Source organism: Saccostrea echinata, unplaced genomic scaffold, assembly GCF_033153115.1.
Source record: "Saccostrea echinata isolate AGI-Se365-2 ecotype Australia unplaced genomic scaffold, CSIRO_AGI_Sech_v1 ptg000057l, whole genome shotgun sequence".
Classification (NCBI taxonomy): domain Eukaryota; kingdom Metazoa; phylum Mollusca; class Bivalvia; order Ostreida; family Ostreidae; genus Saccostrea; species Saccostrea echinata.
In genome coordinates, this window is record NW_026889806.1 from 902,015 (window position 1) to 920,951 (window position 18,937).

The following is an 18,937-nucleotide window of genomic DNA, read 5'->3' on the forward strand; positions in this document are numbered from 1 at the left end:
GTTGCAAATATTTGGATAAACTTATCAGTCCTGATAAAACTGGTTTCATCCATAAGTAAGGTTAACAAAGGGAAAACACAAGATTAACTTATGACATATTATGCAGTATACTGAAGAGAAAGTCTCAGATGCTTGGTCTTTTCCTATTGATTGATTTTCAGGTAACTTTCAATACTGCTTAATGGAATTTTATACCAAACTTAAGAATTAATTTCCATGAAGTTTGGACCGAATATCCATAAATGGGTTAATTAAATTATTTTATCATATCATTTCTTTGGCTATGGATTAAGGTGGCCATCTCTCATCATCCTTTAATATCCAAAGAAGAAATAGACGAGGTCTTTCTTTATCACCTTATATTTTCTTATTCTGTGCAAAACTTTTAGCTGGATGTAAATACGAATATTAAAGAGAAGTTCAGCCTAATCTAAAACCTTGTATTCATTTCTTATGGACTTGTATCCTGCCGTACCCATTTGTACCCTGTGTACCCTTAGCATTAGCTCTGTCCCTGAAATTTTATATCAAGAACTTTTGGCATCTTGATCCTTGAATCCATTTCTTTTAGTGTTGCAACCAGTCATATTCAGTGCATCCCCTGTACCCTTTCCTTAAGCTCTCTTGTGTGATATTTTCACTTAGAAAAAACTAGACTTCTAAGCCCTTGTATCCCTTTATATAAGTGTTGTAACCAGCTGTACCCAAGTGTACCCTTTGTAACCCCTGTACCCTGTGCTTCAGTTCTCTTGTTTGATTTTTTAACTTAGACAAATCTAGATTTCTAAACCCTTGTATCCCTTTATATAAGAGTTGTAACCAGCTGTACCCAAGTGTACCCTTTGTAACCCCTGTACCCAGTGCTTCAGTTCTCTTGTTTGATTTTTTAACTTAGACAAATCTAGACTTCAAATCCCTTGTATCCCTTTATAATAGTGTTGTAACCATCTGTACCCAAGTGTACCCTTTGTAACCCCTGTACCCAGTGCTTCAGTCCTTTTGTTTGATTTTTTAACTTGGTAAAATCTAGATTTCTTAACCCTTGTATCCCTTTATAATAGTGTTGTAACCATCTGTACCCAAGTGTACCCTTTGTAACTCCTGTACCCAGTGCTTCAGTTCTTTTGTTTGATTTTTTGACTTGGTAAAATCTAGATTTCTTAACCCTTGTATCCCTTTATAATAGTGTTGTAACCATCTGTACCCAAGCGTACCCTTTGTAACCCCTGTACCCAGTGCTTCAGTTCTCTTGTTTGATTTTTAAACTTAGAAAAATCTAGATTTCTTAACCCTTGTATCCCTTTATAATAGTGTTGTAACCAGCTGTACCCAAGTGTACCCTTTGTCACCCCTGTACCCTGTGCTTCAGTTCTCTTGTTTGATTTTTTAACTTAGAAAAATCTAGATTTCTTAACCCTTGTATCCCTTTATAATAGTGTTGTAACCAGCTGTACCGAAGTCTACCCTTTGTAACCCCTGTACCCTGTGCTTCAGTTCTCTTGTTTGATTTTTTTAACTTAGAAAATCTGGACTTCAGAACCCTTGTATCCCTTTATAATAGTGTTGTAACCAGCTGTACCCAAGTGTACCTTTTGTAACCCCTGTACCCTGTGCTTCAGTTTTTTTGTTTGATTTTTTAACTTAGAAAATCTAGACTTCAAATCCCTTGTATCCCTTTATAATAGTGTTGTAACCAGTTGTACCAAAGTGTACCCTTTGTAACCCCTGTACCCTGTGCTTCAGTTCTTTTGTTTGATTTTTTAACTTAGAAAAATCTAGACTTCTAAACCCTTGTATCCCTTTATAATAGTGTTGTAACCAGCTGTACCCAAGTGTACCCTTTGTAACCCCTGTACCCTGTGCTTCAGTTCTTTTGTTTGATTTTTTAACTTAGAAAAATCTAGACTTCAGAACTCTTGTATCCCTTTATAATAGAGTTGTAACCAGCTGTACCCAAGTGTACCCTTTGTAACCCCTGTATCCTGTGCTTCAGTTCTTTTGTTTGATTTTTTAACTTAGAAAAATCTAGACTTCAGAACTCTTGTATCCCTTTATATAAGTGTTGTAACCAGTTGTACCCAAGTGTACCCTTTGTAACCCCTGTACCCTGTGCTTCAGTTCTTTTGTTTGATTTTTTAACTTAGAAAAATCTAGACTTCAGAACTCTTGTATCCCTTTATATAAGTGTTGTAACCAGCTGTACCCAAGTGTACCCTTTGTAACCCCTGTACCCTGTGCTTCAGTTTTTTTGTTTGATTTTTTAGCTTAGAAAATCTAGACTTCAAATCCCTTGTATCCCTTTATAATAGTGTTGTAACCAGTTGTACCAAAGTGTACCCTTTGTAACCCCTGTACCCTGTGCTTCAGTTCTTTTGTTTGATTTTTTAACTTAGAAAAATCTAGACTTCTAAACCCTTGTATCCCTTTATAATAGTGTTGTAACCAGCTGTACCCAAGTGTACCTTTTGTAACCCCTGTACCCTGTGCTTCAGTTTTTTTGTTTGATTTTTTAGCTTAGAAAATCTAGACTTCAAATCCCTTGTATCCCTTTATAATAGTGTTGTAACCAGTTGTACCAAAGTGTACCCTTTGTAACCCCTGTACCCTGTGCTTCAGTTCTTTTGTTTGATTTTTTAACTTAGAAAAATCTAGACTTCTAAACCCTTGTATCCCTTTATAATAGTGTTGTAACCAGCTGTACCCAAGTGTACCCTTTGTAACCCCTGTATCCTGCGCTTCAGTTCTTTTGTTTGATTTTTTAACTTAGAAAAATCTAGACTTCAGAACCCTTGTATCCCTCTATAATAGTGTTGTAACTAGCTGTACCCAAGTGTACCCTTTGTAACCCCTGTACCCTGTGCTTCAGTTCTCTTGTTTGATTTTTTAACTCAGAAAATCTAGACTTCAGAACCCTTGTATCCTTTTATAATAGAGTTGTAACCAGCTGTACCCAAGTGTACCCTTTGTAACCCCTGTACCCTGTGCTTCAGTTTTTTTGTTTGATTTTTTAACTTAGAAAATCTAGACTTCAGAACCCTTGTATCCTTTTATAATAGTGTTGTAACCAGCTGTACTCAAGTGTACCCTTTGTAACCACTGTACCTTGTGCTTCAGCTTTGTTTTTTAATTTAGTTTACAAAAGCACTACAGAATATGCTGACACTACTTTCATTTTCAGTAGGAATATATAGCGTACCCTTTTTGTAACCTTTTTGTCCATACATTATATAAGGATGTACCCTAGGGTACAAAAGTATAACCTAAAAACGCAGTACCAATTTCTTGCCATATCTATTGACAGAACCTCGATTTCCACGTGGCCCTCCGCATGACATTTGATCAAGATCACTGATTCGTCTATTTCATTCAATCTTTCATTAAAATTTATACTTTTTCTAATATATAACATTGACACGTCACTTTTTAAACTGACTATTTAAAAACACGTGAAACCCTCCGATTCTGACATTTTGGCGCTATGCTGTGCAGTGACTCTTCACGCAACGAATACTGTGATTGGATGAATCTATTTACCTCAGCCAATGACAAATCGCATTTTGACAGGCTTGTAAAAAGGTTTATATTTCTTTTATTTTTTCAGAGACTATAAATAAACTATCGGCGGGAGAAATAAAAATAAAACTTGAATTGGGGACTTTTATTTTTATTTCATTTTAGCCCAAATTAGGGTCGGCGCTCCCGTAAAACAGAATATAAAAAAAAGTTGGCCTAACTGACTTTCTTCAAACTTTTAAAACTAATTCATGGAGTGTGGGCATATTAGCTTTTGAGACAGAAATACTCATTGATCAATATATACATGTATCACCTTATTTTCTCTAGTTGCACAGGGCATGTTATCATTAAAATTATTTCAAACAGTTTAGATAAATTTGATCCAATTTTGAACCCAGCCCCCCCCCCCCCAAAAAAATAGTCTTGTTTCCTGCTACCAGCCTGAAAAAAATTGGGCAGGTAGGTCAGAATCCCCCCCCCCCCCCCAACGGTATTTTTTGGATATGAACAAATACAAGATCAAATTAAACTTAAAAAAAATACAAGTCAAGACATAACTTTTGTTCGCCTGCTTTGTATGCTGGCCTAGTTCAAATATTAAATACGACTGACAGCACTTGACTTCTGCCAATGGCCGCTGCCCTTTTGTTTTGTGTTAACACGGAAACCAATTACAGTGATGGAATGATAAAATTCCGGAAATTCCCGATAATTTTTTTTTCCAAAACTAAAAAAACTTTAGGGTTAGGTGCAAAAAAATAGGGTCTGTTGGGTAAAAGGAAACAAGATTATTATTTTTGGGGCCTAAAAGACAGTTTATAGCAAGAGAAAGACCTGAAAAAAGGATTCCACATGTACAATTCAAATAATAGGTATTAATAAATAACATGAGATTACTACCAACTTCATGTAGACACAGCATTTGGGGAGAAGTGCGTATATAATTTGCAAATATCTTCTATACACAAGTACCTGGACAATATCAATATTTTATAACATATACTAGTAAATAATAAACTAGTTACTTTTTACACCACCTCTTTTTCTGAAAGTTTAAACTACTTATTCACTCTGTTTGAAAATTACATGTACATTTTCCTTATTTGTGAAATAGATAAAGTTCTTGTTGAGCTTAAAGACATCATGGAAAAACATATAAATCTCTCTTCTATATATAAAGGACAGTCAGCAAGAACATGTTGTTTATCTCCTATGCAATTAGTTTCATAATTCAAATTATCATTTGTTTCTTCCTAGAGGAATTTTCTGACTTGTGCTATTTTTCACAAATTCAGATCCTAGGTAATGTGATGTGATGGCCTAATGTAATGTTAAAATAACAGTATTGTGTTATTTGTGTTTCTGGTTATAGGTCACCTGCTTTTGTCACTCACATGACTTTCAAAAAGCCTCACTTTATTCCTCAGCTCCTATAAGCTTACGGGAAAAAAAAATGTTCAGAAATGTACCTTATGTACACAGACTCTTGAATATGGGATCCGATGTTCTCTATGGTCATCTTCGCTTGCTCCACATTACAAACATTTTCATCACTACTTTTGGCATATGATCCCAAAGAAATTCCTGTAAATAGTGAGAAACGGATTGACAATTTTTTTAAAATAATGAACTAAAAATGTTCTAATGAACTAATATCCCCTCTTCATATGCACAATGTAACACCACCAAGCATATTCAATAAATTTAAAAAAAAATGCTTATATAAAAGAACTCTGTTATAGTACTAAAAATTTCACTACCATTAAAATATGCAGCCTTGAACTTTTCCAAATGCAGCTACTAGTGTCTGTTCCTATTTTGCTCCCTCAATCTCTGCATAACATCACTGTAACCTAAACAAAACGTTACAAAATCCGGACCATTATTTCTGATCAGGAATACTTCGTCTTTGAACATTTTTTTCCTGGATAAATGGCAGCTACCCTAAGATGTTAAAAATGAGGAAGATGTGTATACACCTTATACAGGTCCAGTACAATCAGTACATTTAGTTACATAGCTAGAATTACCTACTCTAGCTTTATTTAGCTACTCAGGTAGCTTTATTTAGCTATTTCAATGCAACTTTTCACAATTTTGCTTTTTAATTAAAAAAGACCAAAAATCGCAGGTAATTGTCTACTAATATTTATGCTAGCTAGGGATTATTCAAAAAACAATCCAAAGCAGGTACTGGTAGTTTAAACATTACTGCGTTTGAACACTTTTAAGCAAAAGATGTATTTCCATTGTTTGAGTAACTGTACACCACCTTGTGTGCGGCGAGGCGTGGATAAGTATTACTCACATTGTGCTGAATAATTATCAATCATCATGTTAACCAAAACTGGTCTTCTTTGTTATTTCATTCAAGAAGTAACTGTTTGGTCACAATTTAACTGTTGTATATAGCCTAAAAACTTTTAGAACGTTGATTGCAATTGCACAGAAAAAGACACATCTTCAACAGTGATTTTTTCATGTACTGTTTTCAGAGGAGTTCAAAGTTGAAAATTATCACCACATTAAAGTGTAATTTTCTGCACATCCTCAGAAAAATGCTAATTTAAGAAATAAAGTTGATTTAGTAGCTAAATTAAGCTACTTCAGGTAGGTAAATAAAGCTATGTAGGTAATTCAAGCTTACATATATTAGCTAAATCTAGCATGGCCGTAGGAACCGGGGGGCCTAGCCCCCCAATAATTTTGCCGATATATAGATTACTATAGTAAACTTAGATACTATATGCTTGTGCCCCCTCAACAGAACCGTCTGATGCCCTTTTTTCTGCTTGTCAAGGAAGTTTTGGTAGTTGATGACCTTTTTTTTGTGCTTGTCAGCAAATTTTTGGTAGTGCCCCCTCAACTGTCGACTGAAAATGTATGGCTGTGCCCCCCCCTCCCCCCCCCCAAACTGAATTTGCTTTCTACGTGCCTGTCTAGTGATTGTACCAGACCTGTTATACCATTTAGTGTAAGTCATTGATTTTAAGAAAGTCCAAATAAACATTTAGAGCTTCCTTAATCGGTGTTTTTGGGAAGCATTGAAAACACCCAAAATCACACATGACCAGTAATCTCCTTTTCATTTTACAAGAAAATGGTAGTCGTGCTGTTTTTTTTTTTTTTTTTTTGTAGTTTACAACTTGTAGCTAGACTCTCTGCATTAATCATTTCCAAGACTGTTGGAAATCTTGGCATGTCAAATAAGTTTCATTTCAAAACGGGAATTTGACATAGGTTACAGTATCAGATTATTTTCACACAACAGTAAAACGTTACACCATTTAAATTGACATTATAACCACTCCATAGGGATCCCAACCACGTACAACTTGCCCGCCAAATGTCAGTTCGAATTGTACACAGAAAACTATGACGTCAATTAGCAACAACACAAAAGCACAATGGTGGACATGTAAATCGAGGCCTAGCAAAAAAGCATACTGCAGCTGTTTAAACGATAATACAAAGGTAGGAATATACATTTCGTAAACACTGTCTTAATTTTATTTACAAGGGTATGTTTATCATACTTATAACGCCTTTAAAATCTGTAGAAACCATTTGATTCGATTTGTGATGTACAGATGCACTTTTGAGCAATCACTAAAACATAAATTATGTTTTCTTATGAGTTTTTTCCCCACAACTCATTCGCTTGTATTCTTAAGAATTACCCTTTTATGTCTCTTAATTAACCTTGTTTTTACAAAAACACTCTCATTTGATATAAGAACAGTCAACTAAAGGCGTTTTTGATAATTGACTCTATATTTTTTTTTAAATGAAGTTTTTCTCACAGGCACTTGTTTCGTATACAGGGCACCCCTACTTATTTTTACCACAAGGTACCTAACTCAATTTCAGGCACCCCCGCTTCAAGCTCGTATTTTGTTCATATATCAATCAACCTACTTTAAAATTATATCGTTCGCTTCGAGAGACTTTTTTTCTTGGCAAATAAATCCCTTTAGACGTCTCTGGTCGAGCCTCTTTATTGTAAATTCCTCGAAAATTACCTCGATACATATTAAGACTTTAGATGGGATACAAATTTCCGGTTGGGGTTATAAATTAAGGATAAAACCAGAGACCTCGGAATGGAATACTCAGAAGTCTCTGGTTTTATCGAACCCCCAACCCGAAGTTGTATCCCATCTCAAGTCTTAAAATGTATCGAGGTAATTTTCGAGGAATAAATGAGTGGTTTACAATAAAGAGGCTTGACCAGAGATGTCTGAAAGGATCATTTATTTGACAAGAAAAAAGTCTCTCGAAGCAACGATATAATTTTAAAGTAGGTTTATGATTAATATATGAAAAAAATACGAGCTTGAAGCGGGGGTGCCGAAATTGAGTTAGGTACCTTGTGGTAAAAATAAGTAGGGGTGCCCCGTATACGAAACAAGTGCCTGTGGTTTTTCTAAACAAAACGGTTTAAAACATACTGATCGAATTTTGCAACATAGAACGATTTGAATAGTATATTATTTAATTTGGCAAGTTTCATTGAGAATTTAGAAAACTTATTCAGTCTGATAACTGCATGACATTTATAAGTATTTTAATTATACCTACTCTGCATTGCTGTAATAGTGTATTCCAAATACATTCAAACATTGTTATCTCATACTCGATGAGACCAAGAAAATACAGGGTAAAATACATTAAGAAAAAGTGCTTAGGACTTCCAATTCGCTTCGACATACCCGTGGTATTTGAGATGCCAAAGTTCAGCTGTATTAGTCATCATTTAAGTCAACCATGAACCTAAAAGTACATATGCATTTAAAAATGGTCAATATGATTATAAACTTTACAATCACCATAAACTGCCTTGTGTTTCTATGTAGCTCTAAACATGGGAAAGAAAGTCAAGGAAGACAAGAAACCACCCCCGGATGATGTGGTAACTCTTTTTTTATTGACCTATATCACAATATTAAGTAAATAAAATGTAAAGATTAATCAAATCTGAGTTAAATTTTTCAATCAATGGAACTAAGTTAAATGCAGATATTTTTTAAATATATATTTTTGAACTTTATTGTTAATTACTGCAAAATTAAAAGGATGTCAATACATGACAATTGTCTGAATAGTTTACTTTGATCCCCTCTCTGTAATGTTTTAGTTTGACACCCTCTCTGTGGAGAGCAGGCAGGCTGGGACAGTGGTGCTAATGTTGAGTAGTCCAGAGGAAGATGTCCAGTCTAAAGCCTGTGAGGCAATCTACAAATTTGTAGATAAATGTGAGTGTATTGTGGTATTGTTATTATTGGATAAAATTAACCCAAAACAAATCTATCTAATTGTGTGAAGATGTCTATTTAAAATATGACTATATGCACTTATAAAGTTCACATTTTATTTAAAGTTTATTTTATATAATTACTTCTTTATAAAATTATTCTTCATGTCTTGATGAGGAAGATATGGGATTATACAACCTTTTAATTGAAACTATTACAGGTGATGAGAACAAGAAACAACTGCTGGATCTTGGTGCTGGAGAAGCTTTGTTAAAGCTGATGCAGAGTGAGGACCGTATTGTCAGAAGAAATGCCTGCATGGCACTGGGTGTCATGACCGCTCACCGTAGGTTTTTGCAGTGTAAAAATACACTTTCTTATTTTGCTTCATCGATTAACTTAAAAAGGAAAAAAGTAAATTAGTGTTGTGCATAATGAAGAATAATTTGAATTTATTCAGCTGATGTTAGAAAGTTCCTCAGGAAAAGAGAAGAGGCAATTCCAGCATTTATTCAACTACTTGCACCAGAAGGTAAGCAGTATTGAGCCAGGTGAATGCAGTGTCATGTGCTGCAAATTTTTCACATACAAAGAAATTAAGATGGGTTTTCTCATTAATATACAGACTTAAGATGCACAAATCCATCATTTGTCCATGTGATGAATTTGATATAGTCTTTGTTATGCTTTTGTTACTGCTGTTTCAGAGGATACAGTTGTACATGAGTTTTCTGGCCTTGGTCTGTCCAACATGGCTACAGAGTTCAGCAGTAAGGCAACAATATTTGAGGCTGGAGGAGTTGATGCTCTTGTAAAATGTCTAAGTTCCAGTGACCCTGACGTCCAGAAAAACAGTGTGGAGGCTCTAGCACAGCTGCTGCTTGTAAGTTAACATCAAACTAAACATAAAACAAAATACTGCTTCATGTATGTTCAGCTAGTTTATTTATTGATGTAAAGTGAGTAGTAAGAATTTATATGAAAATTTCATTTTCTAGGACTATCAATCTCGAGCTGCCATTCGTGATGCTGATGGACTAAACCCATTGCTAGAATTGCTCAAGTCAGAATTTGCTATCATACAGAAACTCTCTCTTTTGGCCTTGGATAGAGCCTCACAAGATTGTAAGAAATTGTTTTATTCAGACCAATGAGTTTAGAAATTTTTAAAAGCTTTTTTTTGATGAATAATTATAATGTAAATCTCTGGCAGCTGAGAACAGATCTGCATTGCGTGAATTAGAAGCCATGACAAAACTTGTGGACTTTGTGGCACATCCAGAATGGAACGATCTCCATGTAATGGCTGTAATGGTTCTCTCCAACCTCCTGGAAGACTTAGAAAGTTTAGAGGTATCTATTCCAGTTTACCAGAGAAAGGTCATGCAAAAAAAAAAATTTGTGCCAGAAGCTTTTGTTAGAATCTTTGTTTCATTGTATGTTATTACATTTCATTGGTATTACTGCCAATTAATAATCCTGACCATGATTTCCTTGATTATACATGATGGGTTATATTAACTTTAGCTTGTGAAGGAGACAGGGGGCCTAAAACGTCTTGTGGCTTTAATAACAGACCAGGTCCCTCCTGAGGAGGAGCCTAAAGCTGGCACAGGGAAAGGGGAGAAGAAGGCAGGGTCACGAGCTGCCAAGAAGTCCGCCAAGGGAAGTAAGTCAGGTGAATGTTGTTTGTGTGTTATGCTAACAATAATACTTGATTTCACAGTCAGAAATGAAATGCATGAAAATCAATGATTTTGGTTGATTTGCATGAAAATTAACTAGGTTTTGTTCCTATTTTTTAAAACTTTTAACGGTTATTGGTGTTGATTGTCAGGTTTGATTTGTGGTGTGTACACATCTTTTTAAAATCTGTAGATCCTTTAATCTAAGCAAATTGCATAATTTTGCATGGAGAATCGCTTTCAAAATAAAATTAGTCTCTGCCTTATTTTTTATATTGCTGAATACCTGTATAAACTTTTGATCAACAGTCCACTCATGAATATATGTTCTCATGATCTATTGTCTTCAAGTCATTTTACGATATTAAATACTCACATATTTATATAAGGAATGTATGGTACCTATTAAAAAGATACTATTTCATTCTTCCTTAGGTAAGAAAGAGGAGTCGGAGAAAGAAGAACCACCCCCGGGAGAAGCCATCATCCCTACCCTCCCTGATGTCAAGATGAGTGCTGCCAAGGCCATTGCAAGATCAGCCAGGAGTGGTAATTATTCTTTCGTATCCAGACACATGTAAATCATATCCAAAAATGTAGATCCTATCCAATCACATGTAAAACTTATAGGAGTAAAATTAATACAGGACAATTATATGTACCTGGTTCACAGTTTGTTATAACAAAATGCTTGTTATTTGATAGCTGAAAACAGAAAAATCCTGCATGAACAGGAGGCTGAGAAGATGTTGATACACCTTCTAAGCCATGAGTCAAGTGACGTCCAGACAGCTGCGGCCCAAGCTCTAGGAATCATGTCAGAGAATCTGCTCAGCAAGGACTCCATAAGGGAGTGGGGTAAGAGGAAAAGCTAAACTGATATTTCTTTCTTTTAAAGTACAACTATAGGTTAGATAATTATCTTGTTGTAGAAAGAAAAATGTCAACTTTTGTAAGAATGACAAGCATTTTGAGATTTATTTATTGCAAAGAACTGTTTGATGAATATATTTGAAGGGTAGCATTATTTTTTTGTGAACAGAAGGCATGCAGCCCCTCATAAAGCTATGTAACTCTGATAATGGAGATGTGAAGGAGGCTGTAACCTTAGCCCTGGCCAACCTTACCACAGGAAACTCAACTAACTGCCAGTAAGTCTCACCTACAAACATAGAGGGATTATCATCCATTAAAAAAAAATATACCAATTTTTTAAATCTCTGAACATGCACACTTTATTTTCTACTTAATGAATAGCTTGATGTTAGAAGATGTACGTTTGTTATTGTTCTTGATTGTCATGTACAACTCTGAGATCCTCCCCTTTGTTCTTCTAAGGGAGGTGAGTAACTTAAATGGAGTGGAGACTTTGATCCACCTCCTGGCTGACCCTCGAGATGAGGCAGTGGCCAACACTTGCTGTGTTCTAACAAACATGGCTACTGAGGAGGTGCTGAGGACTGAGGCCCAGGGGAAAGGAATTGTCACAGCCCTGCTGGAACCTCTCAAATCACAGTTAGTTTTTTCAACTACATACATAAAATATTTTGTAAACTGAACCTTTGTTAATCAATACCAACACGCTCTTTGAAATCTTTTTAGAATTTTGCAATTGTTTTCTATTTTATTTATTTTTATATTATATCCAATTAATTTTTCCATATATGAAGCATAAATGTTCAAATCTTTTAGAAACACAAGAGTTCAGGCCAAATCCTCTCTGGCAGTTGCTGCTTATGTGTGTGATGCTGATTCCAGAGCAGAGGTAAAGAAAAAGAACTGATGTTATCTAACATACAAGGAATGGTAATCTGGAAGTTAGGAGTACTTATTTTCTGTTTCTTCTTACAGTTCAGAAATGCAGGAGGCCTAGAGAGTTTGATCCAGCTGTTGCATTCTGGGAATGATGAAGTGAGACGTAATGCAGCTTGGGCCTTAGCTGTCTGTGCAGTTGATGAACCCACGGCCATTGAGATCTGTAAACTAGGGTAAGACATATTAAGCATTATGATTATATAAAAATATTTCCATCAATTCTCATATCAGACATTGACTGAAAAAAGCTAAACTGAATTTTTTTCCTGTATATATGATATATGTATTTTTTTTTGTGTATGTATTGTAGTGGAATGGATCTTTTACAAGAAATCCAGGTGTCTGGCACCAGAAAGAATCCATTTGCAGAGGTTGCCCTTGAGAGATTGCTGGATGCAAACCTGTCTGCTAAATATGCACTGACTGGACAACTAAGTATGCTCTTATCATATATGAGTTAAAGGTATTTTCATAAATGAAGCTGAATTGCTTCCAGTTTCGTACATCATGTCACCCTATGTGTATGAAATTTTGAAAAAATGAAAATTTCTTTCAATTGAGGTACACAAAAGGGTTTTTGAGCTATAAAATGAAGAAAACTTATAGAACCAAGTTAAAAGTTTATTTCATGAGGTGTCTTTACTTTTGCAGGTTCTACAAATCTAATAGAGGATGGTTTTTATGATGCTGGACAAATCCGACCTAATACAAAGTTTATGTCAATAGAAGATTACTGCAAACAGGAGTTAAATGACAAGCGACCAGTTCTCTTCATTAATGCCAAAGCTGAGTAGGTCATTTTTTTAATTAAAATACCCCCTTCCAATTCTAAGATGTTTTTAAATAGTAAATTTGGACCCTATAAAATGTGTTTTAAACATGCAAAAAATCTGTTATACAGTTCCTAAATTTTCTGTTTAAATACAGGGCATCTTGGTTATGGTTTTACAATAAAATATGAACATGTCACATCAAAACAAAAGTTAGATATGAATTACATATGTAGCATGTATGAAGCAATTACAGATTAAGGGAGATTTACGAGTTCCAGATACACATTCTTTACCAATACATGCTGTAAATTCCTGAGATTTAGACTTGCAAATGAACTTGTTGTGAATTTCAGCCCTGTGACCACACAGTCTGCATCAAATCCTGAGATGGAAGCCAAGGAGAATTCCAAGACAAATGTGTCAGGAAAATCCTCACGGACAGGACGGGAGGGAAAAGGGTAAGTAACTCTGTGTTTCTGTCCGAGGCATCCTTGTTTTGTGTACAGTTCAATTCAGACATTACAGCATTCAGAATGTACTCAGATTTGACTATAAAAGTGTATGTAAAAAAAATTATGTATCTGAAGGCAGTTACATATGTATCATAAGCTGAATATATCTAAAGTAATTGAAAATTAACAGGAAAAATCATTTGTAAGTGTGAAATATTACTCAAAAGCTTTATCAATGAAATATGATAACATTAAACATTTCAAATTCTATTATGAAACTTTGATTTCACTAAACTCAATAATCCCTGCACATAAATAGCACAAATCCTGAATCTTTTACTAACCCTTTCTTTGATAAAACATTCCTCGGTTTCTGAGAGGGTGATTCTGTTAATATATCTACGAGCACACTCATTGAAATAAAACCTTCCTGTGTTTTCCCTCTGTAGTCCTACGTCACCGTAAGTAGCACGGAGTTCATTTGATTTAATCAGGGCAAAAGTTTACTTTTCACAATCACACAGTTTGAATTTTAGTTTTGTGCATGTTTTATTTACAAGACAAGTGTTTTTACAAAAATTTAGCATGTATTGTGACAATAGATTTCCTGGGATTTTTCCATCATCCAATAAAGTCTAGCTGCAATGTTCAGTAATCTTACACTAATTCATTTTTGTTTTAAATTCATTGAACAGATAAAATGTATATTTAAAAATCTTATTTAACTGTGAGAGAGCTGGCATTAATAGATATTGGGTATTTTTATAATTAAATAAGTAATATAGTGTAGAGCATGCTGTCTCATTCTAATTTCTGATGTCTGAGCCTGATGTTAACAAATAGAAAAGAAATGCCAAGCTAAAGGAGAAACTTAATTGATTTCAAAAAGACATTGCATTGTTCACAATGCATGTATAAAGATGTGTTATGTGTACACTAAAAATGAAGTCTAGATTTATGTGCAGTAGTATAGTTTCACTACAAACATGACTGTATTGTGCAATCATTTTGTATTCTTGTGTCTTGGAACACATTTGACATTTCATTGTGGGTGTGGTAGGGGTTGCATTAACTGGTAAAGGTATTTAATTATTTACACTGTACTTTTTATACATGTATACTGTAGTTAATCATTTAATACATGTTTTGTAATTTTATAACAGCAGCATTTAATTTATACTTATGTTGTACCTATGAAAAAAAGTTGCCTTACAAAAGAATTATTTTTGCTGAGTTTATACTAAGTAATTAAAAAACAAACTATACAATTTTTTTGAAACATATATTTAATTATCACAATTAATGTAGAGATTCTTTGCTCAGTCCAAGCCTTAAGTGAGCTTTTCTGATCAATTTATGTTCAGTGTGCACCTATCTGTCAGTCAGCCTGTTTATTTGTTGTACTTTGTAAACTTGTCACATTTTTAAATTCTCTAATCCACTGGACCAATGTTTTCCTTGGCAAAGGGAACTATTGACGAGGGAATCTCTTTTTAATAATAATCAATGCTCCCAAACAGTGTGAAGTAATGAGAGATAGTTAAAAAATGTAAATTCAAGTAAATCTGCAGACATTAGGACTCAGTGTTTGGGTATTCAAAATTGTTGAAATTATGGACTTTATGTTGATGACCATAATTGGAGGTTTCATTTATCTACATATTTGTCAGCAAGAAAAATATGATGCATTGTGGCCCATGGGCCTCTTATTCTTGAATTTGGATATAGTTTCTTGCTGCCATTGATTTGCATGCAAACCTTATGTTCTTGACTGATGTATGATTTCATTCTTTCTTTGTCTATAAGCCATCATTTGCCTTTTCTAAGTGTCCTGATTTTAGTACTTTTACAATAAAACCTTAGATATACACTCTTTCTAAGTTAGGATTTGTTCTGGTTGTACTTTTATTTATTGTCCAGCATGATTCCAGACTTAGTTATAGACTTTGTTTCTAGGGGTCGGCGCAGAGCATCCATGATTCCAGATGATGTTGATAGGTCAGTTATCCAGACACAAGTTTGTGTCGCTATGGTAACTGGGTGTAGTTATTGCTTGTTTAGCAGCTTCAGTTGTCCTTTGCATCAATATTGTTTTATTTTTGTCTTTATTACAACATGATTGCATCTATTATTACAGTGATTGATATACAGAATTACGATTCAGAAAGTGCTGAGTTCCAGCATTTATTAAAAGTAAAACAAATTATTCATTGCTGATTACTTGCAAAAACTGTGTAAATTGCTAAGTCTTTGATACATATAAAATTAGTCTTTGAATAAAGTTCCACAATTTACAGATTACACATGCTGAATATAATTGTCCAGTTTTGTAGAACTTCAAGTTCATATATATGTGTAAGAAATGATAGTTTACAGTGTATTGTTTCTCAAAGTGAACATATTGCACATGATGGGAATGGAATTAAGCAGTTTAATTGTCAGTATAAAGCACATATAGAATGCTAGAAAATTGTTTTATTATGATGGGCATGAAGTAGATTCCCCTGAGTATTTTATAATTAACATGATTAATTATTCTGTATAAAAGATAATTTTCTTCTCAACTAAAAAAAAAACGCCAATAACTAACTTCCTTCCAGATGATATTTTTTGTTCATGAATGTATTCAATGTAAACAATTTAATAAATTTATTTCCTCTATCATAATGGCAAAACATGTATTTCTTTTTCTGAATCTTTCAATATTTATTTTGTTTCATTAATGAGTATTGCATGCATTCTAAGATATTTTTTCAAATATTTAGACACTGTTTTATTTTCAAGAATTTTTGTGCATGAGCATGAACAGATAAAACCTTGTCTATATACAAGCTTGTAATTGTTTTAAAAATAATTTTCACATTCTGTGCTTTTTTGTCAATATTTTCTTAATGATATATTTTAAGTTGCAGCAAAGTCAAATTGATATACAGTACTTAATTTGTCAACCCTCAACTGAATGTCCTAGAGGTGAATCATTTCTTTGTTAATTTTCTGCATATTATTTTAATTTTAGGAAATCTAAACAGAAAGAAAAGGAAGAGAAACAGAAAGAAGAAGAACTCCAGGCTCAACTCCAGAAGGAGGCTGAGGCACTAGCAAACTCGGAGAACCAGCCAGTCAGTCCACCTACTGACTCGAATCTGGTGAAATACATAGAGGAGGTGACAGATAGAATCCTCCCCCTGGCTACAGCCACCGATCAAGTCAAGGCTCTAGCTCAGTAAGTTGTCAGCAGTACAAGTCAAGGCCCTAGCTCAGTAAGTTGTCAGTATTTCAAGTACAGGTCAAGGCTCTGAATAAGTAAGTTGTCAGCAGTTCAAGTATAAGTCAAGCCTCTGGCTCAGAAAATTTCTGTAGTTCAAGTTCAAGGCAAGTCTCTTGGTAAAAAAATTGTCTGCAGCTCAGGTACAAGTCAAGACTCTGACTCAGTAGATTGTTAGCTTTTCAAGTTCAAGTCAAGACTCTTGCTCAGAAAGTTTTCTGCAGTTCAGGTGCAAGTCAAGGCTTTGGCTCAGTAAGTTGTTTGCAGTTTAAAAAAAGTCAAGGCTTTGGCAAAGTAAGTTTTTTAAAAGCAGTTCAAATACAGGTCAAGCCTCTGGGTCAAAACATGTCTGCAGTTCAGGTACAAGTCATGGCTTTGGCTTAGTAAGTTGATAGCTGTTTAAGTTCAAGTCAAGGCTCCTGCTCAGTAGTTCAGGTGCAAGTCAAGGCTCTGGCTCAGTAAGTTGTCAGCAGTTAAGATACACATCAAGGCTAAGTAAGTTAAAGATAACAGTTCAAAAACAAGTCAGTACTCAGCTATTCAAATACAAGTCAAGTCTGAGCAAGTTATTGTTAGCAGTTCACTCTCAAGTAAAGGCTAAGCAGGTTAAAGATTTAGCCTTGGGATTACTTTTGCTTTCAAGCTTTTATTTTTGAGATTATAAATGTGAAGCAATCTCCCTGTATTCACCTTTAAAGTTAATATGTCTGTTCATTTAAGATTTGTTGCTGACAAAATGGGAGGACCTATTGAGAAAGGACAACTGCCAAACTTTAGCTGGGAACTCCCTCTTAGTCAAGTGAAGTTTGAGTTAAAATCTAATGTCATCCCTATTGGAAAAATCAAAGCTGGAATTCATGTCCACAGAGCTCTGTTATTCAAGGTAAGAGACAAGGAACACAGAGTCCAATTTTAAACAAAATGGCTTTGATTTTTTTTTTTTCAGTTGTTTATGTATCATTTTCTCAAGTTGTTAGTAACACATATTTTCTACTCTGTCAAGTTATGATTGACAATGTTTGACAAAATTTTACAGAACTGAGAATTTTTTTTTTGAATTTTTCACAAAAGAAATCCATAGCTTGTACCATTCTACTGTTTACTGTAATACTATAAATCCTTGATCTGCAAAGATTCAATAAAATCATGAATTAAGCACCTTTAACTCTACAGGCTCTGGCAGATAGGATTGCTCTCCCTTGTTCCCTGACGAGAGGAGAATACAACAGAGCATGGAATGAGGTCATGTTACCAGAGACCCAAGAACAGGTTTGTACAGTCACAGAGATAATCTGACTATAATTTTGAAAGTGTAGTTGCGTGACATAGATGGATAATATATTTAAAAAAGTAAGGATTTCATCCAGTTTGGGAGAATTTAATTCTCTTTTTGAATCCTTTTAGCCTGGAGGACAGAAATTTCCACCCTGTTGCTTTTTGGTGGATTTAATTCATCAGCCTGGTCAGTTACTGAAATCGGATTCACCCGAGGCTGTTACCTACAAAAAACTGTGATTAGACTGCTTGTGAGGACTATCTACAGAGGACTATCTATAATTGACCATCACCTATAGGACAGACAGACTAACAATGTGGACACACCCTCCTTCTAGTGTCTGTGATATTTTATGATTCCTATATTTATTTTTTTTTGTTTAAAACTGACATTTACATGTATTATATATTGGAATTAAATATTATTACTGTGATTAAAGATTTTTCTTAATCATTCCTAATTTTGCACATTGACTAAGATTTCCTCCTTGTTAAGGTTCATGTATACATGTACTAGTACATACATGTATATAAATCTACTCATTTCTTATTCAAAAACGTGTCCTCATTTTTTCTGAGGTGTATCTGGTGAATATTGAAGGGTTTATATTTTTATACTACCACCTTAAGACTGATAAAATACAGTCTCATTAGTATGCCACTCTGTAGGAGAGATCATACATGTAACATACTGGTACACATTATTTGGAGCTGTACTGAACACAGTGAACCCGGAAAATGGTTCTTTGTCCCATTCAGTGCCTATCTCCGACCTTAATAATTTCTTAGTTCCAACCCAGTTTCAAGTTTCACTTTTTTTTATCATGAAAAAGGCAAAATTAATGAGCTTGTAAGCTGTGTTCCTAGAATTGAGATTCTTTGATATAAAATCCGTTGGAAT

General features: G+C 34.5%; 1 protein-coding gene across 5 annotated transcripts; it reads left to right on the forward strand.

Annotated features, from left to right (window-relative positions):
- Positions 1–6,837: 6,837 nt before the first annotated feature.
- On the forward strand, positions 6,838–18,497 carry LOC133174137 (armadillo repeat-containing protein 3-like). 5 transcript variants are annotated; one of them, XM_061309191.1, is made up of 24 exons: positions 6,838–6,990; positions 8,373–8,428; positions 8,654–8,771; positions 8,992–9,117; positions 9,232–9,303; positions 9,479–9,654; positions 9,770–9,896; positions 9,985–10,124; positions 10,299–10,449; positions 10,892–11,005; positions 11,162–11,314; positions 11,499–11,607; positions 11,795–11,971; positions 12,149–12,221; positions 12,308–12,444; positions 12,582–12,706; positions 12,923–13,061; positions 13,398–13,502; positions 13,946–13,957; positions 15,453–15,494; positions 16,513–16,719; positions 17,482–17,644; positions 17,935–18,030; positions 18,166–18,497. In XM_061309191.1, exons 2-24 carry the CDS (start codon positions 8,381–8,383, stop codon positions 18,274–18,276), a joined length of 2,721 nt encoding a protein of 906 aa, XP_061165175.1. In that variant the 5' UTR covers positions 6,838–6,990; positions 8,373–8,380; the 3' UTR covers positions 18,277–18,497. The 5 variants fall into 5 exon arrangements, with proteins under 5 accessions (XP_061165175.1, XP_061165176.1, XP_061165178.1 ...); XM_061309192.1 differs by having other exon boundaries at positions 6,839–6,990; positions 10,299–10,440; XM_061309194.1 differs by lacking the exon at positions 15,453–15,494 and having other exon boundaries at positions 6,839–6,990.
- Positions 18,498–18,937: the final 440 nt, after the last annotated feature.